Source organism: Neodiprion lecontei, chromosome 1 (assembly GCF_021901455.1).
Source record: "Neodiprion lecontei isolate iyNeoLeco1 chromosome 1, iyNeoLeco1.1, whole genome shotgun sequence".
NCBI classification, from domain to species: domain Eukaryota; kingdom Metazoa; phylum Arthropoda; class Insecta; order Hymenoptera; family Diprionidae; genus Neodiprion; species Neodiprion lecontei.
Window position 1 is genome coordinate 26,860,892 of NC_060260.1, and position 20,960 is coordinate 26,881,851.

Consider the following 20,960-nt stretch of genomic DNA (forward strand, 5'->3'; position numbering starts at 1 on the left):
AAATGAAATCATCGAAGTTGTATGTATTTGCCATGATTCAACGTGATATTTTTATTCAGGGATCCGAGACAGAGACGCTTAGCGGAAAAGCAAAAACAGCAACAAAATTCTCAACTAGGTGCAGTGCCCGAACAGTTGAGTTTCAAAGAAAAAATGAAAATGTTTGCAATGGAAACAGGTGAGGATGGTACGCCGCGTGACAAAGTGAAAATTTCTCGAGCACAACGTGAAATAGATAACATTGGCAGCGCTCTCAGTCCTGGTAATAATAATAGAAGTTAGATCTAAATTTTCGACTATCATGGCAACTTACACTAAAGTAATAAGAAGGTCTGCAATATTTAAACAATATACTTTGAAAGGCGAACTGCAGAATATTGACAATGGATTTCTACAACAAACAGCAAACATATATGCATGAAGTTAGTAAAATTTGAAACACAAAAAGTATTACAGATCTTTTATAATAAACATTTGAAGTGTAGTAAGCATAGTAATTTTAAATATGTTTTATAACTATACATTCGCATTACTTATGAAACATTCATTTCGGACAGGAAGTGTAAAGAATTATTTTGTCGATTTTACAACTATCTATGTTTATACGTTATGTTTTAATTTCGTTTACAACACTAATGATTTTTTATTACGACATGAGATCTATAGAAAAAAACTGCCGATATTCGATTTCGTTCCGTTTTAATGTAAGTACCATGCAGAGACAAACTTTACACTTGACCAAGTAAGCCTATTCGCATACACATATTATCACTTTAAATTTTTGTTGCGTAATTCCCAAGTGAAAACGTAAGGTTTGTTCAAGTAATCTACATGCAAGTATTAGTCTTGGATTCTAGTTCTGACAAAAACTATAAAATGCCATACTCTTGGAAAAATCTTCGGTATTTTATTTTATCACGGTTTTCTTTTTTCAACGTTATCGGCAGTTATTTCGTAATGTAAATACGTTGTAGTGTGCGCGGGACAAAACTAAGAGTAGCTTTTGTTATTGTTGAATGTTTATGTTGATGAAGAAGAAAAAAATATATATAAATATTTTTTATTTAGAAAATAAACTAATTGTATAGGTAATATCGTCCCACGACAGCAACCACATCAGCGTGGCAGCTTCTGAGCTGTTGTATAAAAGGTACCTATCAGCATGTACACATTTTTTCCGAGATTAGAATAAGCGACGGAGATTGCCGTTTGTATGATATATTTCTAACGCATTTAATCGTATAATTTTGGTATCTTGTCCACGGAATGATCATCTACATTATTTCTGTTACTAAATCATGATTATATCGTAGCGTACTCAACAGAGGCGGTGTGTAAAAGACTAACAATTCTACTTTGTTGTTAGATATGCTTATTTCACAGTATTGTAATGTTAGGTAAGGAACCCGAAAAAACCAGTGTCGGCGAGTAACGAGATGCGTGTAAAGATTTTAAAGAAGATATTCGAAATGTATCGTACAAACTGGGATGGAACAATAATCAAATTATATAAGAATATAGCACGTAGAAATATAATGCTAAGCCTCTTTATTATACATAATCATGTTGAAATACACAAATTATACAATATTACGAAACTTATGAGTATAAAAAATTAAGTTTCGTGGAGGGATCAGTAAGGGATGTGCTTACTCCAAGCACAGTGCCCGACATTAAGAACAAAGTATAGCAATATTAGTATTTAAATAATAAAAATAATGATTAATAATCCTATTTACTCACAATACTTGTGTTTAGTGGTTGAATGATCAAACACTCACTTCACAAAAACTCCAGAAAGTGACCGCCACATACTTCCTTTTGCGTTATAATTAGCAAATATAATCGACGTACATTCCTTGTAAAAAAAAAAAAAAAAAAATAAACAGCAATTATGTTTTGAGAATTTTGGTAACTCAAAATCTACGTATGACGTGATTTGGAACTACTGCTTTTTGACGTTTTTAAAACAAGCATACTTAGTGGTGACGCACCGCGTCCGTTAGCATTGTATTAAAAATGCTTATTTCAATAATGATTTGAATAAATTCATAAAACTGTTGTATGATATGTTAATACTACCCTTATTATAATAGCTATTTCATTTTTTTCAACTCGTTAACAAGTCTAAAATATTGTTGCATAACCTATTGCATCATTGCAAATGGTTTTATAAATATTTGAAAATCTTAGTACGTAGATATATACAGTCTGAAGTATTTATATGTGATATATACGATAGCCCTTCCCTTATAAAAATTGAAGTAATCAAACCTGAACAAATGTTCGTATCTAAATTTCCAAGTCAAACTCCAATGGCATCGGTATTGAGAGCAGTATTTCAGGCCTATCGAATAGTTTTGTAGGATATATACTAACGAAGTAGGCACTCGCAAATCAGTTTAGGCGTCTCTACATGTTAGTGGCACGATTAAATTAGAATAATGATGCTATCGATATTTTTCTCCTATTTATTATTCTTTTTTTCTTCTCTTATTTTAATTCATATCGAATAGTGATATAAAGAGCAGCTTTGTTATTAAATGTTATAAGACGAAAAAATTCAGCCTGAGACTTGATTCAAGTAGCTGACTGAATTTAGTTTGCTGTAAGCCTTATAGATTATAATACTATAGAAACTTAGAAAGCCATACGGTAGTAAGAGAGAAAAAAGAAAAAGAAAAAAAAACGACATTTCCTTTCATATTTCCTGATAATCATAAATCTATATTATACAAGTAACATTATACGCTATGTCCAAGCTGTCGTGTAATAATTAGAAAGATCATGATTTCTAAATAACGTTCAAATGTATTATGAGAAATGAAAATTTAGAAGTGCTCGACAGATAATTATAGTGAAGAGAAGGATAAAACGAACAAAAATGAAAAAAAAAAAAAAATTGATTGAGAAAACAGTTAACAATTTCCCATTGTTGTGTATAGCAAGCATATATTTGCACTATATTTTGTAACACTGTTTTAATTATTCGATTATATTCGAGTTGATATTCGTTTTTGTAATTCTAAACAACTCTATTATATACGATCATCCGATATTCTATTATATTTTACCTAGATTATTATTGTACTTTTAGAAATCACACTATATTTTTTAATTATTATATTATGTCATTATATTAACGAGATACGATATTGACAGAAAAATAAATAATATCACGTATATTAATTCACTCTCAGTGCAATATTTCTATTTAATATACCTATAACAGTATAACTGAAAAAACAATGGATACGTGGTACTCTAAAAACTGAAATTCCTATTTGTATTCGAAATAATTAGTTCAAATAATGCTATGAGAAACACTGTTTCATGTACTACAGAACAGAGTTTCATTAAAACAGTTCTTTCGAATATGAGTCTGCTAAGACAATTCATGATTGTGATAAACGCAAGAATTACGGGTTCCGTTCAGTTGTAGTAACTTTTTTGTTTTTAAGAATGATTTAAAAAATGTTTCGACTACCTGATTGAAAAAGGAATTAATGACTCGAATGAAGTTTGTATCTCACATGTCGTTTGTTATTATAATAAGTAATCCGTACCAGTCATGAAAAGTAAAAAACCAACGCAATCGAATCGGTACGTATCTGTTACGCAACGTAATGTCAACTCTAATACGATTGGCCTAAAAGAACCAGAAAAAAAGATTAATCAATACAGAGTGTCTAAAGGCTGCAACCTCTACTGCCGCAGAGCACACGTAACAGCGAGCAGGCGCAGCGATCAGGCGTAACAGACTAAGTACGGCCTGTCTGCCGTGTTGACGAATCGAAAGCGAGTAGAGACTGTGAGCCGACGGCGACGTCCGATTTCCGAAGCTCATGGTCAATTTACTTACTGCTCAGTACGTCTCAGGTCACGGGTGAGTGAACAGGCATCAGCAACAGTTTAGAATCCCTGCGATCGGACTCTATAACTTTAAATCTTATTCCTAACGAACGAATGCGTTGGCTGTTTAACTATTTCCATAAACAACGATAATAAAAATAATAATAATAATAACAACAGTGAAGTGTGAACTTATAGCCAAGGGTTAGCGGCTTGAAGGCCTGTGTAACGTAGGTCGTTTGGTGATTTCATTTTATTTACGTTTAAATAGACAGGGGAGTAATAAGCACATAATTTCGTTGGTGTATGCTTACAATAGCGTCTTAGTTTGATATTCCTTAACTACCGGTTTTAAATAATCAATAAATAAATAGGTATAATATTACAGAGTGTCAATTATTATCATTCTCTTGATTTCTTCCGTAGTTTTTCTGGTGCTTTGATACAGACGCTCGAGTGATATCTAAAGACAATAATTATTACAGTTACAAGTGATTCAGTTTCAACGCAGCAGATCGTCTACAGCCGGCTCCGAGTGCAGTTGTGAACAAGGTACGTACGTCGACATATTTGATTTGATATATCTATACATATATACACATTTCATTGTCGCGTCTTCGTCAGCCAAACACTTGCGGATCGATGTACGAATATTTTACACGCACACGTATATGGGCCTCCCCTAGTTTGGAACTCTGCAGTTATGTACATGTGATCCGCATCTATGCTTATACCTATGTATAGTCCTCACCCTACTCAACATTTCCTAGAATCTTCCGCGGTCGGCATAGACATATTTTGCTTAGAACTGAAACTCTGACCATACGGAAGCTGAAGGATATCGCCAATGCACTCGAGGTGGTTTCGAACCAAATATCTTCAGTCAACAACGAATAAAATAGGGCGGGGTTGAAGGTCCGAATTTGGAGAGTTCCGAAAGGTCCTTACTTCGAATGGTCGGAAACCCGACGGCTCAAGTTTCCAAAAAATTCAAGTTACGGTAGAGCAAAGTTCCACTAGAGTAAAATTCCGAAAATTAAAATCTACTCGCACATCGGTAGTTTACTCAACGAATGGGTGTAAAAAATCGGGAAAACCTAAAATCAGAATGACCAAGATTCCGAACGTAAAAATATCGAAAATCCAAAACAGAGAAATATGAAAGGAACTTTCGGAACTTCGTCAATTCGGTATTCGGAAAAATGACTAAAATAGCGTACAAAAACTTCGAAAATGCTCTCGGTGCTAGGATTAACGATTATCCGCGTTTCGTGTCGTTCAGTCTCATGACTGTAGGAATTTCTATACGAATTCTCTATACGAATATCTTAATGGCGTTTCTGTGCGATTTTTTTTGTGGAAAGTTGCACGACCACATTTAGAAGTCTCAATATTTTCCTGTGTTATTCTTATGGGAAATCTTAAAATGCAATGCGCCGTTCGAAATGATTTTTTTTTTTTGAGCTGTCCTAGGAATCTTTTCTTTTACCCCAAATTAACTTCTAATGCCGGATGCAACCTAAAAAAAAATCGATTTTTTCCCGCACACCCTACTGTACATATTCTCCAGAAATATTCCCGCACTCGCGTGATACACCGTGAAAGAATTCAGGTAATATCATGAAATTTTACACAAGTTCTGGTACAGAGAGAAGTAAATTTGTTGTAATATTTTTGCTCGATCATCATCCGTGTGTGTTGAATTATACACGAACGTCTAACTCCTAATAAATGTAGTCAACCTTTATGCCACCAGCAGATGCGAGGTGAATAAACTGTGTAAACTATTAATCGACGATGAAACTGGAATAAAAAAAATTAAATTCAGCGACAATCAGGCATGAGTCGGTGTCCAATGGTTTTTGCATGAGACTGCAATCCTATGCATGTCATTAACATGCAGATTCACGAAATGGCGAAGTGTGAGATCGGTTCGCGCATGTTGGTCACATGTAATTTAATTCAACAACTAAATACTTGATAACGATGATACGCCGTTTCTAATTAGTTCAGTAGGAAATGAACCGAACTATTGCCCTCGTGTATTGGCGATTCCGACGAGCAAAGTTTGCTCTACTTGGACCAAATCTGACGATCAAAGTATTTACGGTATTCTTACGTAAATACATAAATTAGTTGGATCGAAATTTGTAAACAGGACGAACGGCACGAGATTTTCTTTTCTCTTTCGCTTGCGGTAATCGGGATCGTTCGTCTAAAAATAATTCTGTTATAACAACATAGACGCAGATGCTTAGATCAGATCTTAGTTTCGTTCATTGAGCTCGTTGCTAGATCCGTCACGCAAATAAAAATTGGCGAATACGTATATAAGATATACAGCAACTCCTCGGTTTTTCTTCTCTTCACAAAAAAGTTGTAAATTTGTCGATGAACTTTTTCTTCGGAACGTTGAGTAAACTCTGATCGACCCTTAAATTATTTAATTAAGCATATATGTATACGTGTAGAATGAAATGCTTTGACGTGCTTGCGCCAATTATCATCCGCCTGCATAATCCGTCGGTATTAAGTTTCGAATGGATAGTGGAACATATGATAATACACAGTTCCGTAAAGAAATTGACGAACCAAACACATCTTTTTGTCTCACTGACAACGTGACGTATCAGCTGTAATCAGCCCGGAATATGTTGAACATATTTGTTGTCGTCAAAGCAAAGTCCGCACGGAGCGGTAAATTATAGACCCAGTGGGGTTCCCTCTGACTGGCTTTGATAAAAAGACCCCCCGTAGCAGAATAACAAGTTGTTGAGTTATCAGAGGTTATCCGTGTTGCTCTGGACTTTTATACCTCACACACCGAAACGTGAGAAACATGTGTTCGGATGCCGATCCAACTCGTTGCATCAACTTCTTCGTAACAACGAACGACGCGACGTATCGCGAAATAAGTTGAAGCTGCGTATCGTACCGTTCTATTTGACCTTCGTCGAATGATCTGCGGATGCGTAAATTACGAGGTAAATTATCACCGAATAGAAATACGACGAAGCACCTTGTCGTCCCAGTTTTTTCATTGATCAATGTATTTTCTATCGGGGTGGGAATTTTCTCGATATGTGTTATTGTGGAGAAATATCGCGAATCATGATTGTAATATGTGCACGTCATTCGGAAATGCACTTTTACAATACGCCCGTATCCTATTTATATGTAATACGTTTTGCTAAACGTGTTCGAAGTGTCACGTAAAAAATATGCACTAGTCGAATTTATTGGACCTGCGTGAAAACCTTTTACTCGTACGTAAGTGCGTATAAACTGGAGAAACCTAAAATAATTGCTACGTTCTATAAACCTATACTCTTTTTAATTAAGCAAAAATTTAAGTTTATACACCAGATTGGAAATTAGTGAAATTCAATTTTAGGTATATCATGATATATATGTATAAAACACGGAATTGTCTTTTTAACGGAAAAGACAAAATGTAACCCGTCTATTTTACGTCTGTCTATTTTTACCCGTGTAAAAAATTGAAAACATTTTTGATGCAACGAGACAATTATACAGAGGAATAATAAATCATTTGCAATACACTATTGAATAAATATTCGTTTAATTGCAGGAGTAGATAAATCTTACAAGATTTATTATCCCCGTAAGACGTATTATTCTGGGTAATGGCAAACCGCCAAATTATTTACCGTACCAGAAAGAATCGCTTGATACTGTAATATTTTTTCGCATCTTAAATGCTCGAGAGAATAGTGAAAGTGAAGAAAAGCACCGGGAAAAGGAAATCTGTAACCGGCAATCTTTCGTATTACGTACGAATAAGGTATGAACATGTGTATATACTCATACACCTGTAATGTACGTCTTATATATATGTATATTGTATGTATAATAAGTATATGTATTCCTTTGCGGCGCAGTTTGACAAGGTTTCAGTGTCAAATTTGCAGGTATCAGAGAACGTTCAACGCATTAGCAGATCCTTAATAATGATAAAAATTGATAGATCACGCAGGACATGTTCAACGCATTAATAATTATCACTTTTTATGGAAAATTTGAAAGATTGACGAGTTTGGAATACGTCTTCGCACTTAAGGTGATTCGTTAGATATTGCGACTCTAGTAAAAATATTTAAATCAGGATTTTCGTTTTTGTTTTATTCGCAAAAAAAAAAAAAAAAAAAAGGTACCATTTATTCTCGTTGACTGACGTCTCTGACTATTTTTCGACGAGTCGTTACATATTCCTTGTATCGTCACGTCGCCTTGACGATAAAAGCTTCCATATATCGCACAACTGTTCTGCATACGTATAATTATTGTTACATATGAGTTTCCTGGGCTCGTTATTCAATGCTAAGGAATTTATCTGCGCTGGTTAGTATACGAGGGACATTGCATTCTCGCGATTCTACGAATCGTTCGAGTGCAACCTTAACGTATATTTCGCGCGATAAGTTATCGCGATTTTAATGATCCGTATCCCATTTCAATGCCCTTGAGCTTCGCTGCAGTTTGAATGGAGCTCGGGAAGAACCTCATAAAACGTTGATCTAAGCTGCAAGATAATCCTGCCTCAATAGTTGAAAGAATGTTTTCTGCACATACGGCATTTTATATGACTGAATTTTTCGGTTCTTGAAACCCGTACGCGTCGTAAATAACGTAACGACTATTCGGCATGATCGCCCCAAAAAATAAACCTTAGATATTATTTTGGGAATGTATCATCGCTGCTTTCGCAATAATTATTTTATACTGAATTCAACGGGTTTTTACAGTTGCCTTCTTTATGTCATACGTTCCGCATGCCTGTTTTGATTCGTTCAAATAACGTGATTCGACGCTGAATTCAACAGTGAATTTGAATACGTATCAATTTTTCAACCATCCGTTATTCCAAACAATTATACAAGATATGGGTTTACAGTTTATACGGTTAGTATAATCGGCAGCTACCGGATGAAAAAAAAAAAAAAGAAAAAAGAAACGAAACCTGTTTAGCCTTCTGTACTTTGGCGTATTTTCAGTGTCTTCAAGTATTTTTAATTAATTTTAAATAATATGTTAAACAACCGATTTGAGAATAAATTTTCAAAAAGTTTAAAATCGAAAATTTAATGCACCTACCGCACTCACGAATTGCTGGTGAAAAATGTTTGGATCGATACATAGCGAAAATTAAAAATTGTTTTGCGTATATATATATCTACCCATATCAAGAAGAAATATTATTGGTTGATAGAAAAAATTTGAATTACTCGAAACGAGCCAGGCTGAAGTAAATAGCGTTAATGTATCGAAACATCCGTGACAAAATCATCATTCTACAATTTTGGAACGAATTTCGAAGGGTTGGTTTGTCATATTTTTAAATAAATTTCCGACAATACTAATGGTGCGAAATAACGACATTTCCTAAACTTCCACCTCACCGAAACGAGCTACTGTTTATCAAATCTGAAAAAACAACGCGCTGTCAGGATTGAACAGAACCGTTCTTCAATAACGTGACGACGATCTTTCCAAAGTTGTTAAATATGATAATTACGATTTACGATATGGATTGAAAAATTTGTAACCTGGAATTTAGTCTCACCCATTCACGAGATGCTGTTTGATCAAATTATACAGGATTAACTTGTAAGCCGCACTGTTACAACCTTTATTTCATAACTTTTCCGAAAGCGTGATTTATAATAAATGCGTCGTCGATGCTGCGGTCGCGTTGCCTCGACACGGGATGGAGATAGAGAGAGAAAAAAAAGGGAAGAAAAAATGTCGGGCAAACTCTCCTTCGAGCGAATGAAACCCGTTAGTTCAAGGCCGGGATAAGCACGTGGCGAAGGGAGGGAAGGAGGACCGATACAATCCCTGCTAAAAATAGACGACGTAGTGTGACGTAGAACGCTCGCTATAGCAATTCCAAGGTCCGTTGCCTGGTTGCAAGCCCTCGTCGTCATCGCCGTCGTCTACACGCCTATCCGGCTTCGAATTCGTTCGTTACATACGCAAGGCTCTACTTTCGTCGACGACAACGTTTCGCTCCCAATTATTCGCAAGATTTTCCTTGTCGTTCGTTTCCACCGAAACTAAACGACGCTTTTACGCACCTATGTATGTATTATGTACAATGTACATGTAAAGGCGAAATCAATACCCTTTGACGCAATCTGCCGTCTCTCTCCTGGCACCGAATCCGTAATGTTACGAAATATTGCTCGCGGTAATACTTCTTGGTAGAATCGCTATCGTAATTTTGCGCAGAGCGATATTTCACTCTCGTACATATATATACACACATTATGTGTATATATATTTATGTATCACAGGCAAACGTTTTGTAATTCTGTGCTTCTGCGAACTGATTGATATGTGCAGGTACATGCGATGATTTTTTGGCAAAATTTCATAGGCCTCGATAACATGCAGTGAGGAGACGGAATTCTTGGCCCAAGACTTATTTCGTACAATATATTTACGTTTCGATGTTCGACGTCGCGTTGTATATTTTTTTTTTTTTTTTTTTTATTTCAGTTTTCGTTAAAACTTATTGGATCCATTTTTTCTACTAACCATGAAACCTATGGTTTTGAGTAGAATCCTTCTATGCTGATACGAATCGTAGATATAGATGAACAGAGATCAGAAATTTATCATGAGGTTGAATTGTAGAAGATCGTTATTTCGTGATTTTGGAAAAATTTTGTGAAATTCAATAAAACATGGCATAGTACAAAACGAAATCATTATTTTGAAAACTCAAAATCTTCAGAGTTATATATTCTAAAGCTGCGGGATACAGTTATTTTTTCAATGCTTCTAACTTATTACTGATTTTTTAACGAGAATGTATTTAAAAATAACCTACTCCTACCGTAGACACGTTAAAGAATTTTATACGTCACACGTCGTCTCTGGAATTTCTCAAAATTCAAATTCTCTATAGTTGAGGTTTAATTTACCGTCTGCATATTTACGTAATTATTTTAGTAATATATATATACAGTCTGTAAAATTACGCAAGGTATTTTGTATATACAGAATTTTCGTCGAAGACATCGAAGAGTTTATTTTTTTTTCCAGACGATATAAATTTCACTCAGGAATTATCTCGAAATCAGAATTCTTTACTTCTTCACATTTTTCTGCAAACCTTAATTGCTGTTAGATCTATTGATTCCTGCAATGATTTTGAGAACGAAAACAATTCTAAATGGTGAGCATAATTAATTGTCAAGTCACAGTGTCATCGTCAATTGACTCTTGTTAGAGCCTTGTGTTTATCTATTCAATTTCTTTATCACCTATACAGTAACCGAAAAATAACAATTTCAAAACACCGTCGAACGAGTTAGCGAGCCTGATGGACAGAAGATAAACAAAGTGCTAATTTGTCTGATCAACTAATAACGCTGCTGAATTATTCCGCTTATCGTTATTAATTTGATTCAATATTCATGCCTCGTATTTTTCGAATTATGCAAGGGTTTTTTTTTCCTTTGCGTAAAAAGCTTGAAAACAGTAAGGACAAATCTCTTCACTCCGGATCCAAGCTTTAGAATTTTGATATCCCGCCCACGATTTTTATATATATATATATATATATATATGGAGCAGTCGATACCATTTCGACCTGAGTCTAATCCTTGACCTCTCGAATTAGGCCCGCGAGTTTCTATATGATTATTCTTAAACGTTAAAAGGCAGTCGGCTTGAAAATATCTAAAAATATTAAAAAATCTGAAAATATTCTCAAAAATCGTGGGCGGGATATCAAAATTCTAAAGCTTGGATCCGGATATATATATATATATCCACCATATATATATATATCCACGTTGGTCACGAATTTCAAACTTCTATATATATATATATATATATATATATATATATATATATATATATATATATATATATATATAGAAGTTTGAAATTCGTGACCAACGTGGTTATATATATTAAAAATGATTCGTCGAAGTTGGTCATGGTAAAATATCTTTTTATTAATTGATTAAGTGGTTGCGAGGTTTCGGTCGGCCACGGCCAATCATCTTCAGGCAATAATTATTGACAATTCTACGAGCATAACGTGTTGTTGTCTAGCCACGTCAGGAGGAAGTCATAGATAGATATATAGACATAATATGTCTATATTGTGTCTAATTCTAGTGTATATGTAATTGTAATTCTATATTATAGAATTACAAGATTTCAAAGTCTTGATGAATTTCGTGTTACTTGCTTTAATCATTTCCTCGATAACGAATATTGATCGATTGATCGCTTGTTAGTAATATTAAGAACGGATGTATAGCCAAAAAATTTGTAGGTGCGCATATATATGATCGAAAATTGTGTGTAACTTTTGTACTTGATGGTCCTCAGGGAGCTACGGCTCTAGGATCAAATAAAGTTTCTATCTGTGTACATATATATATGTATATGTGTGTGTGTATATGTATATGCCACAGAGTGCAGCGATCACACGAGGTGATCACGTGTATGGCGACTAGCTTTGTCGGTCGTCCGCGTAGATGGCGAAGGGCGCGACAGGAGGACTCTTAAACAAATGCGAATGACGTTGTATAGATAACATATACATTAGGGTGGCCCAGTAAAAGTTATTTAAATTTTATTTGGCGTGGATTGAAAAAGTTTATTTATGTGCTACAAAAAATTCCCGTATGAAGGAGAGCCCTGTAACTCAATTTCAAAAGGTGGGTCACTCACGCGACTTTTCTATTTCGTATCTGATTTAACTCGGTGATTTTTAACACATGAAAAATCAGAGTGGAAGCTCCGTCTTATTACCGAATAAGCTCGCACAGTGCAATTGTTTTTTTACAAATTATTTCGTGAAGTTCTTTGAGTGTTATACAACCGAACATTTTATGGGGTGGCTGAGAATTTCTGCTTGATTACAAAAATATTTGATATTTTCACTCTTTCGAATGGTCGGCTTCGGCGAAGTGTGGATGCAGAAAAAAAAATATTCAAAACTTATCGATTCAACTGTAGCTGCCTCTCTGATTTTTCACGTTCTAATCAGATACGGATTACAAAAGTCGTTTTAGTATTGAAAGTTGTTTTAGCAAACACATCAACTTTTCTGTTGGCCACGCTTGTATTAGGTATTTTTCCAGTTCAACACAAAAAGTGGCTAGAACAACAATTTATATTATTCAGAAAACTGTATTCGTATATTTGAATTAACAAAACATTACTTCTTTCGCCACGTACATTTGATGGACATATTTGATAAATTTAACAAATTTTTCCATAGTTTGTGTCGATCTTACAAAAGTTTTATCGATCATAATAAATTATACAACGGACAGCTAAAAAATGCGCAACCAACCTCGTTTTTAACCTTTTCTTTTATATTAATTATCAAGTAGAAAATGTAACGCGGTGCACCACTGCAGTCGGCCGGAAACAACGCCGACGACGTGAATTCAACAGAATAGATTATTTACGGACAAGTTTATATGGCAATGTTATATCAATGGTGAAAATGCGACTCACGTTCATTCAAGTATTCGTACGCTGATTCCTTGCAGACGACTGCTTAACTGCAAAATATTTTTTCCTGTGTCAGGAGTCTCCAAGACGCCAATTTCTCCACTGATAAAAAAAAAAAAAACATTATTTGCATCCAAAAGAATACTTATTCCAATAGTGCTTAATAGCGAACATTTAATTATTTCACATGTTTACTTATTTCTAAGATGGAACAATCCAATAGTTTTTTCAGTCGATAAATTATCTGCTACGGAGTATTGAAATATTATATTATTTTGGAACCAAGTACTTTTTTTAATGTGTAGAATGTAACTACTCAGCTCAATCGATTTCTGTGGCGAAAAGTATAAAATTATTGTGAAAAATTTGAGAATTTGAAATAGTAAAATGTGGGTTGCTTTTGTACCGGTGATGTCGATATTTTTTTATTACATTTTACACCAAGTAAACTCATTTCCAAATCGCCTGTCCTGAACTATGATGATAATAAGGGGATCGTGATTTTTCTTTGTGTATTCAATTGCTATTTCGATGGATGATCAGCTACACGTTTGGTATTCAATAATATTATCATCTGGCTCTCTTCTTTTGGCATTTGTAACAACTTTCTTGTAAAATCTAACGAACCCATCATTAACGCAGCTTAACTCGACGAATTTTGGAGACTTTTGGAAATTTTGACGGTATTTCGGATACAGGTAAAAGTTTTTTGAGATTAATTGCCACGGTATTTATCGCAGAGATAAATTGAATTTATACAATCCAATTTCTTTTTGGCTCTCATTTAAAATGAGACGGAATAGAAAGAAGGAAAATTTGAAAGCTCGTGGACGACGGATTTCCGCTTCCACCAATACTTCCGCACAAAAATTATCGCCGTACTCGTAAAATTAAAGACGAGTCTGTTACATACCTCCTCCATATTTTCAACGCACCCTGTTATTCTTCCTCATCATCCACCTACTCAAATAATGTCTTTTTTACGTATATATGCGTATAATATTCTTTCGAAATGCGCTTTTAGCGTTCGTTCTCTGAAGCAGCATCCAAGACACGGGATCGCGGAGCCGAAACGACGTATAATCTAATTTTAGCGAAACACCACGCGTCGCCGTGGCATTCCCGGTTTGCGGTGTCTCCTTTATCTTCTTCTTCTTCTTCCTATCCCTTGCCCTCTTCATCTCCGATGAATTCTCTTCACACAGTACCTCGGGAAGTGTAACTATCAAGTTACGCTGCAGAGGCGAAAATCGCTAAGCCGAGGGAATATATAGCAAAAAGTCTTATATCTCGACTTTGACCAATTCTAACATCATTCGTTCGTTTCATACGTGGGCAGTGTTCCAAAGAATTTGTGCACTTCTTGCATGATACGCGTTTCGGTGTTGATTATGTAATATATATCTTGAATACGTTTTATACGGTTTATTTATAACTACGTACTCAAATACATAAATAATTTCACAATTGTTCGTTTCAGCGACACGCTATTTTACGTGCAGTCACATTAGCTACGGCAGTCTTTGCATTCGTTGTAAATGTGCTCGATTCTTTCCTTTTTTTTTTCGCCCGACTTACCGATACTTACACTGCGTGATTAATCGATTACGTGTACCGAAGTGCAACGAGAACGGAAACGCACCAACCGTTCCACCAGATTTTCTGTTAAAAATGATGACGAGTTTCCGCAATTGTTCATATTTTTCTAGTTATTATTGACGTGTATTAACCAACAAGTATTATGTAGACACCGAGACGTCTTTACGCACGACTTAAAAGTACGCTCGGTAACGAGCCTATGTATCGTATACGTAATCATCATAATTACAACGCAGAGGAATTCACCGGGAACGTTTCGTCGGAGACAATTTTGCAATTCTATGATATACCGGCAGTATGTGGATTGAATAATAAATTCTCCCGAGGATTATGTGTAAACGCTGCCTGGCTGCAGAGAGCGGTTGTGGTTGAAAGTAAGGCGGCATAGATCATCGTAATTGCAGAAAATAAGAAGCAAAAGAATATATTTTTCTTTACGTACGAATGCGACACTTGTAAAACGCATCCTGTATGTGTGAGTCAGTAAACGAGGTGCAAGTCTTATCGCTGAACTCGATGCACGGTTGCATCGTAAATTCTAAATGTTGCACAACTCCACGGTTTAAACGTATATTACACAACTTTATCCGTTACTCCATAAAATATCTTTCACGGACAATTTATATGGAATATAATTGTAGTCGCAGCTTTTCTACGTATCGTACGTACGTATAATATGTTTAGACGTAAGTCGGGTCAAGTACTTTACACGTTGCGTAAACAGGAACCGGAATTTAAAAGGTGCTCGTCTTCTTCTTCCAACTGTCTTGCAATGGTTCAGAGATGATCGCTGCTGAAGGGTAAATCACTTCGAAGGTAGAGGGAAAATGATAATTCACGTCTTTTGTTGAAAAAGTTGATTCATTCAGATAGGAATCTCCAAATACTGCAGAACAAAGTTTACTGTATTACAATGTTATATATTACACTTATTGATTATTTAAAAAAAAAAAAAAAACTCTTTTCGTCTAAAATAATGCAGAATTACTTTTCAATATTCTTCGTTTTATTTTATTAATTGTAATTCAAGTTTTTACTATTTACGTTCGCTGTAACCATTCATACTATCTCAACAATTTAAGAATCAAAAATTGCGAATGGGTTGGAATTGTGATACAAAATCAAGCAGTCGGAATATTTTTAACCAATTAATCGACTCTATTATTTATTTCTGGCACCGATTGAAATAATTCCGTCGTTTTTATTTATATATTTTTTTTTGTTTTTGGATTGTGTGGAAATTTATCAATCCAGAAATGATGACTGCTGATTATTTGTGAAGCGTCGTTTAAACATACCTGTTATCACGTCTCTAGATGCTGTAAGTTTGATTCACGTGAATATACTTGAGAATGTTTTGTTTTTTTAGACTAATATAACAATGGTTATCTACTTTTTAAATCTTTTTTATCTACGAAATTATATTATATTTATACAGTTATTTTTCTAATCTAACATCTTACGTTGAAATTCGCGTTGCGCAGGTCGGGATCCGAACCCTGCAGGCAGGAGGAATACAATCATTGTTTTCACACGTCACAGAAGTAAAAAATTAGAAAATCGCGCCGACATTTGCGCTGCTTATTTTACATATATATACAAGTTGTAAGTTACTCGAACAGTAAACTCTATCAGTGCTAAGTATAATCAAGTCAGGAAAACGTATAAAGTATGAATTTGTATTTTTGAAAATTATATTTAATTCCACTTTTCTCACTTTTCAATCACTCGTTTGTAGCTTCTAAACCAAAGGCTCGCCGCCTTCCATCTTGGTCTTAAAATTTTCGTTCTTTAACAAAGAATTCATGAAAAATCTTTGAAGCTAATCGATTAGAGCTATTCATTCGAAAATTGGCTTTTCGTGGTTTTGGAAGCAGTAAAAATCCAATCCGTGTTCGACAAAATCTTATCACTGAGAGAGATTTTTAGTTGCGGTTACTGCTCAGTCCCTAACTATTTTCATTTTTTACCACAGTCGATAAATATAGTTCTAGGTACAAAAAATGAAAATTAGTTTTCTAGCTATTACCAGAACGTCTAGTATCCGTTACTATTCTTTCTCATTATGAGCACTGTTACTATATTTTCTTGCAACTGTTGCGAAAATTCAATGCTTGTGCAACGATAAATTGACGCTAAAGCCTTGTTTAACTAAAAGAGTAGAGTAAACCTCACAATCCGATTTTGGGTTGCAATTACCAAAAAAGCATCGACAATAACGCAAAATGGTTACGCGTACCTCGTTTTACCTAATTCCAACAATATTCAAATAGTTTTTTTTAACGATACCTGTCTTACTGAATTTTTCCATTTACTATAACAACTGAAATTTTTCTCAGTGTAACCTCAGTGAAAGATGATTTTGTTGCAAACTTTACACTACAATTAAAAATAAGTGAAATCGCCGATGATGAGGCTCGGTTTGGGATGGAATGCCTCATGTACATGTATCTATAGCAGATATATATCTTGAATCAGTGCCACATCGAAGCCGCAGTGTGTTGTAAGATCGTAACGTACCTAGCGAAGATCATTCAAACGTTCGATCAATCTCGATAAGATCTATAAACTAAAAAGCCGATTATTTATTTCCTAATTCGCAAACAACCTGCCCCCTCTCCGTCTCTCCGTATAATAACCATAAAAATAAATGTTAAATCAGAATCTCGTTGAAAAATAATGCAAGACTTCGCGATTGAATTTTTTTAATCCAAATCGATTATTACGATTCGAAGCATCGGCAACGTAACACATTTTATACACGACACTCGAAGGAACCTTGAAACGAATTTAGTATAACTGTACAATACATCTCGAAAAGAGACCTTGGAGAATCGTAAAATGTTTGCCTACCTCAACACGACGCCGCGTGTAAAAGGCATGCGGTTGATGCGAGAGAGGCCAGTGTCTAACAGATAACAGAAAACACGAGAATACGCCTGTGAGTACAGACGGCAATCGACTCGAGTCGACGTGTTACTTGAATATCATCGTCTGCACGTAAAATACAGCTGGTTGAAAAAGACTGTTTATCGGGGTGGGAAAAAAAAAAGAAAAAAAAAACAATTTTTCATCACGGTGAAAGAAGAATATAAGAGCATTCATATATACTACGATCAGACATTTTGGAGCGTATTGCAAGCATTGGTTTCGAATTGGCCGAAGGACCAGGAATGTGTCTTCGATACGTTTGTACGTAACTGTACTTAAGCCTTGATGTTACCTAACGTCGAGAAGATGCTCCTGTTGTTTTCACCGATTTTGGATTTTGTCATTTTTGCACAGAGACACTCTTGTGCTTATAAATATTGCACCAATTGGCACGATTTCTCTGACCATGCCGTCATCCAACGCCAAGGCGTATTAGTACGCCTTGCTTTCGGAAATAAGTCGAGCCTGGTTGCATCCCGAAAACCCAGACGATCGTTTGTTTCTACGTTCTATCTATAATCGCTCGTCGTAAGATACGACGGAATATATTCTCGTCCGAATATTGCAAATCGAACTGGGACCAAAACTCTTGCGTTTAAAACTATTGCAATTTTAAAGAGGCTGAAATATGGTGCGAACTATGATGTTGTTGATTGGAAAGTGTCTGCAGAGCATAAAGATTGACTGAAAGAAAACACGACGTTCATTCGCACGTGTCATATTCCGTCGAATATTCCGATCGATCGTCGTCGCTGTTTCTATCCTCAATTCTTGCATGTAAACGAATCGGAGAACCTCGACTTGTAACGCAAAAGACTATATCCAAGCCGCAATAGCGAGTTAAAATAAATAACTGATCGCTATCTCGATCCAACGGTCAACGCGTTGTTCATTCACGGTCATTCGCAAATTCCGCATCACGCCGATCAGCATTTATAAGCAATCGTCACGCTATCGCGGTGTTCGAAAAATGCCAAAACGACGCCCGTGTTATCCTATCAGTAGCGTTCGTGCAATTAATGATAATGGATTCGCCCGAATCCAGCCGAAGCCAATCTCTCCGTCCATCCAAGTTACAGGTATGTGACTAGGCATTTCGGTCTGCGAGTCACGCGTTGCTTTTCGTCATCTTTCCCCCGACTTATGGGAAAAACTGTTATATTATACCGACGCAAAACGGATGCGAGTTACACGTTTGGACTCGGACCCCCCTTCCATCAAGGTTGTCGAGGGTTATCTCAACGGAGCAATATTTCTGCTGACACGCGGCGAACTGCGTCGTCAACGACGGAGAATCATTATCATGGGTCGAACAAAAATTCACCCCTATCATCGTGGTTATCAGTGTCTGAGCGCGTGCCCTCCATGCGTAAAACCAGACGTCTAACTCTTGGTTGGTGTGCTACAATCAAACCACGCGACACATGAATGACGCCACTGTGGGATTGGCCGTCGAGCACGAGGCACCGGCTCCGATTAGTCATCGAGCTTATCGTTTATCTTGTGCACGCGCTTTAATCACTCCGTCTGTACAAACGGTACTGGAAATTTTTTTCTTTTTTTTTTAACGGAATCTTTTCCCTGTATTCTTTGTCCCCTTTTACCGCCGATGTTATCTTGTTAGCACCGCTTTTACCCTGAATTCGACAGTTAGTAAAAAATTTAACTTTGCAACTATTTTTCCACTCTGTCTCCCCAATCATCATACATCGTGCATCATATATCTTACTTAGTATTAAAGTTCGGATGTTCAGAAAGTGACGTCACTCATAATTTTTTTTTTCTCTTACTAACCGAAAATCAGCAAACCGAATCTCTCAGTCTGGAAACTACCGCACGTTAGAGCGGACGTATGAGAATTGCGCTCCGCAGATTTCGAGTACCAGGTTCTCTAACTCCTGGATCCTGCGCTCCAGGTCCGCTACCTGGTGGAACTCGACTTCCAGGACAAGCGCTCCATGGTTCTGGCTATCCAGGTCCTTGACCTGGTGACTTTTGACCTTCAGGACTAATTTTCCGTAGTTCTGGCTGTCCAGATCCTCCACCTGGTGGATCTTGACATCCAGGAAAAACGCTACGTAGATTTGGCTGTCCAGGTCTTTGACCTGGTGACTTTTGACTTTCAGGACTTAGCGCTTCATAGTTACCGTACTCGAGTTCTGCTACTCGATGAAACTCGACTTCACGGACTAGCGGACTAACATCTACTACCCGTTGAACAATCCTCAATCCGGGGTGTCCGCCATCTTGGATTGAAGATACAAAAAATTGGTTCTTTCAAAGTAATTCCTGAACGATTGATCCTACGACAAAAATGTCTAATACAAATTTGAAGAAATAATTATATTATTACGAACGAGGAAAATTTTGACACGGACCTTTCCAAGGATGGAATCATTTTACTGAAGAATGGCTATTGATTGATCAATTTTATCTCTCAGATAACTATGTGTGCAATTCTATAACTGTACATTAATGAAACAAAAGTTATACGATACACGACAAACGATCTCGCGTTGGGTATACACAGTTGAAAATGATTGTGAATTTGATACACAGTTATCGTACAAAAAATTTGTCTTAAATTTAAAATGAAATTTTTTTTATTTTCCTAATATTTATTAGAAAAATACAAAAAAAAATAATTTTAATTTACTAAATATTGTATGCGGTACATTTATTGTATTTGTAGATTGAATAAACGGTAAATGTATGGTGAATTCACTGTTCCGTATCCGAATAAAACTTCCAATACAGTGTACGAAGTTCCATATAAAATTTGTTAACAATGCATGTCGATTATAATACACTTGCTGTTTTTCATGATCTTCATTCACACAAAAATACCGCGAATGTGCGTCGCAGCGGTCAAGTATTAGCGAATAATATTTCCGCGGTTAGTTTGCGGCTGTAGTATCGCTGTACGGGTGTATCTGAATATGTTGTTATGTAGTCTTTTTATTATAAAGTTTTTAATTGAAAACTGAAACGCTGATATACATATCATGTATGTAAGATTCTTTAAACCAGTTTCAATGGTTGGGGTCTATTTTATACCTTATCCAGCC

General features: G+C 35.8%; 2 protein-coding genes across 14 annotated transcripts in view; both read left to right on the forward strand.

The window, feature by feature from the left end:
- LOC107216750 (afadin) overlaps positions 1-2,970 on the forward strand; it is a 115,366-nt gene extending 112,396 nt beyond the window's left edge. For 11 of the 12 annotated variants that reach the window (XM_046746375.1, XM_046746373.1, XM_046746372.1 and 8 more), the window contains one exon: positions 60-2,970. In XM_046746375.1, the coding sequence (XP_046602331.1) occupies positions 60-282 (223 nt within the window). In that variant the 3' untranslated portion in view covers positions 283-2,970. The remainder of the gene's footprint in view (positions 1-59) is intronic. The other variant, XR_006906383.1, reaches the window with a different exon arrangement.
- Positions 2,971-3,870: 900 nt separating this feature from the next.
- The window catches only part of LOC107216749 (glutamate synthase [NADH]), a 47,500-nt gene continuing 30,410 nt past the window's right edge, over positions 3,871-20,960 (forward strand). Inside the window, exons 1-2 of one of the 2 annotated variants that reach the window (XM_046746388.1) lie at positions 3,871-4,082; positions 4,279-4,404. The gene's annotated coding sequence lies outside the window, so the exon portion shown is untranslated. Of the gene's footprint in view, positions 4,405-20,960 lie in introns of both variants that reach the window. The other variant, XM_015654032.2, reaches the window with a different exon arrangement.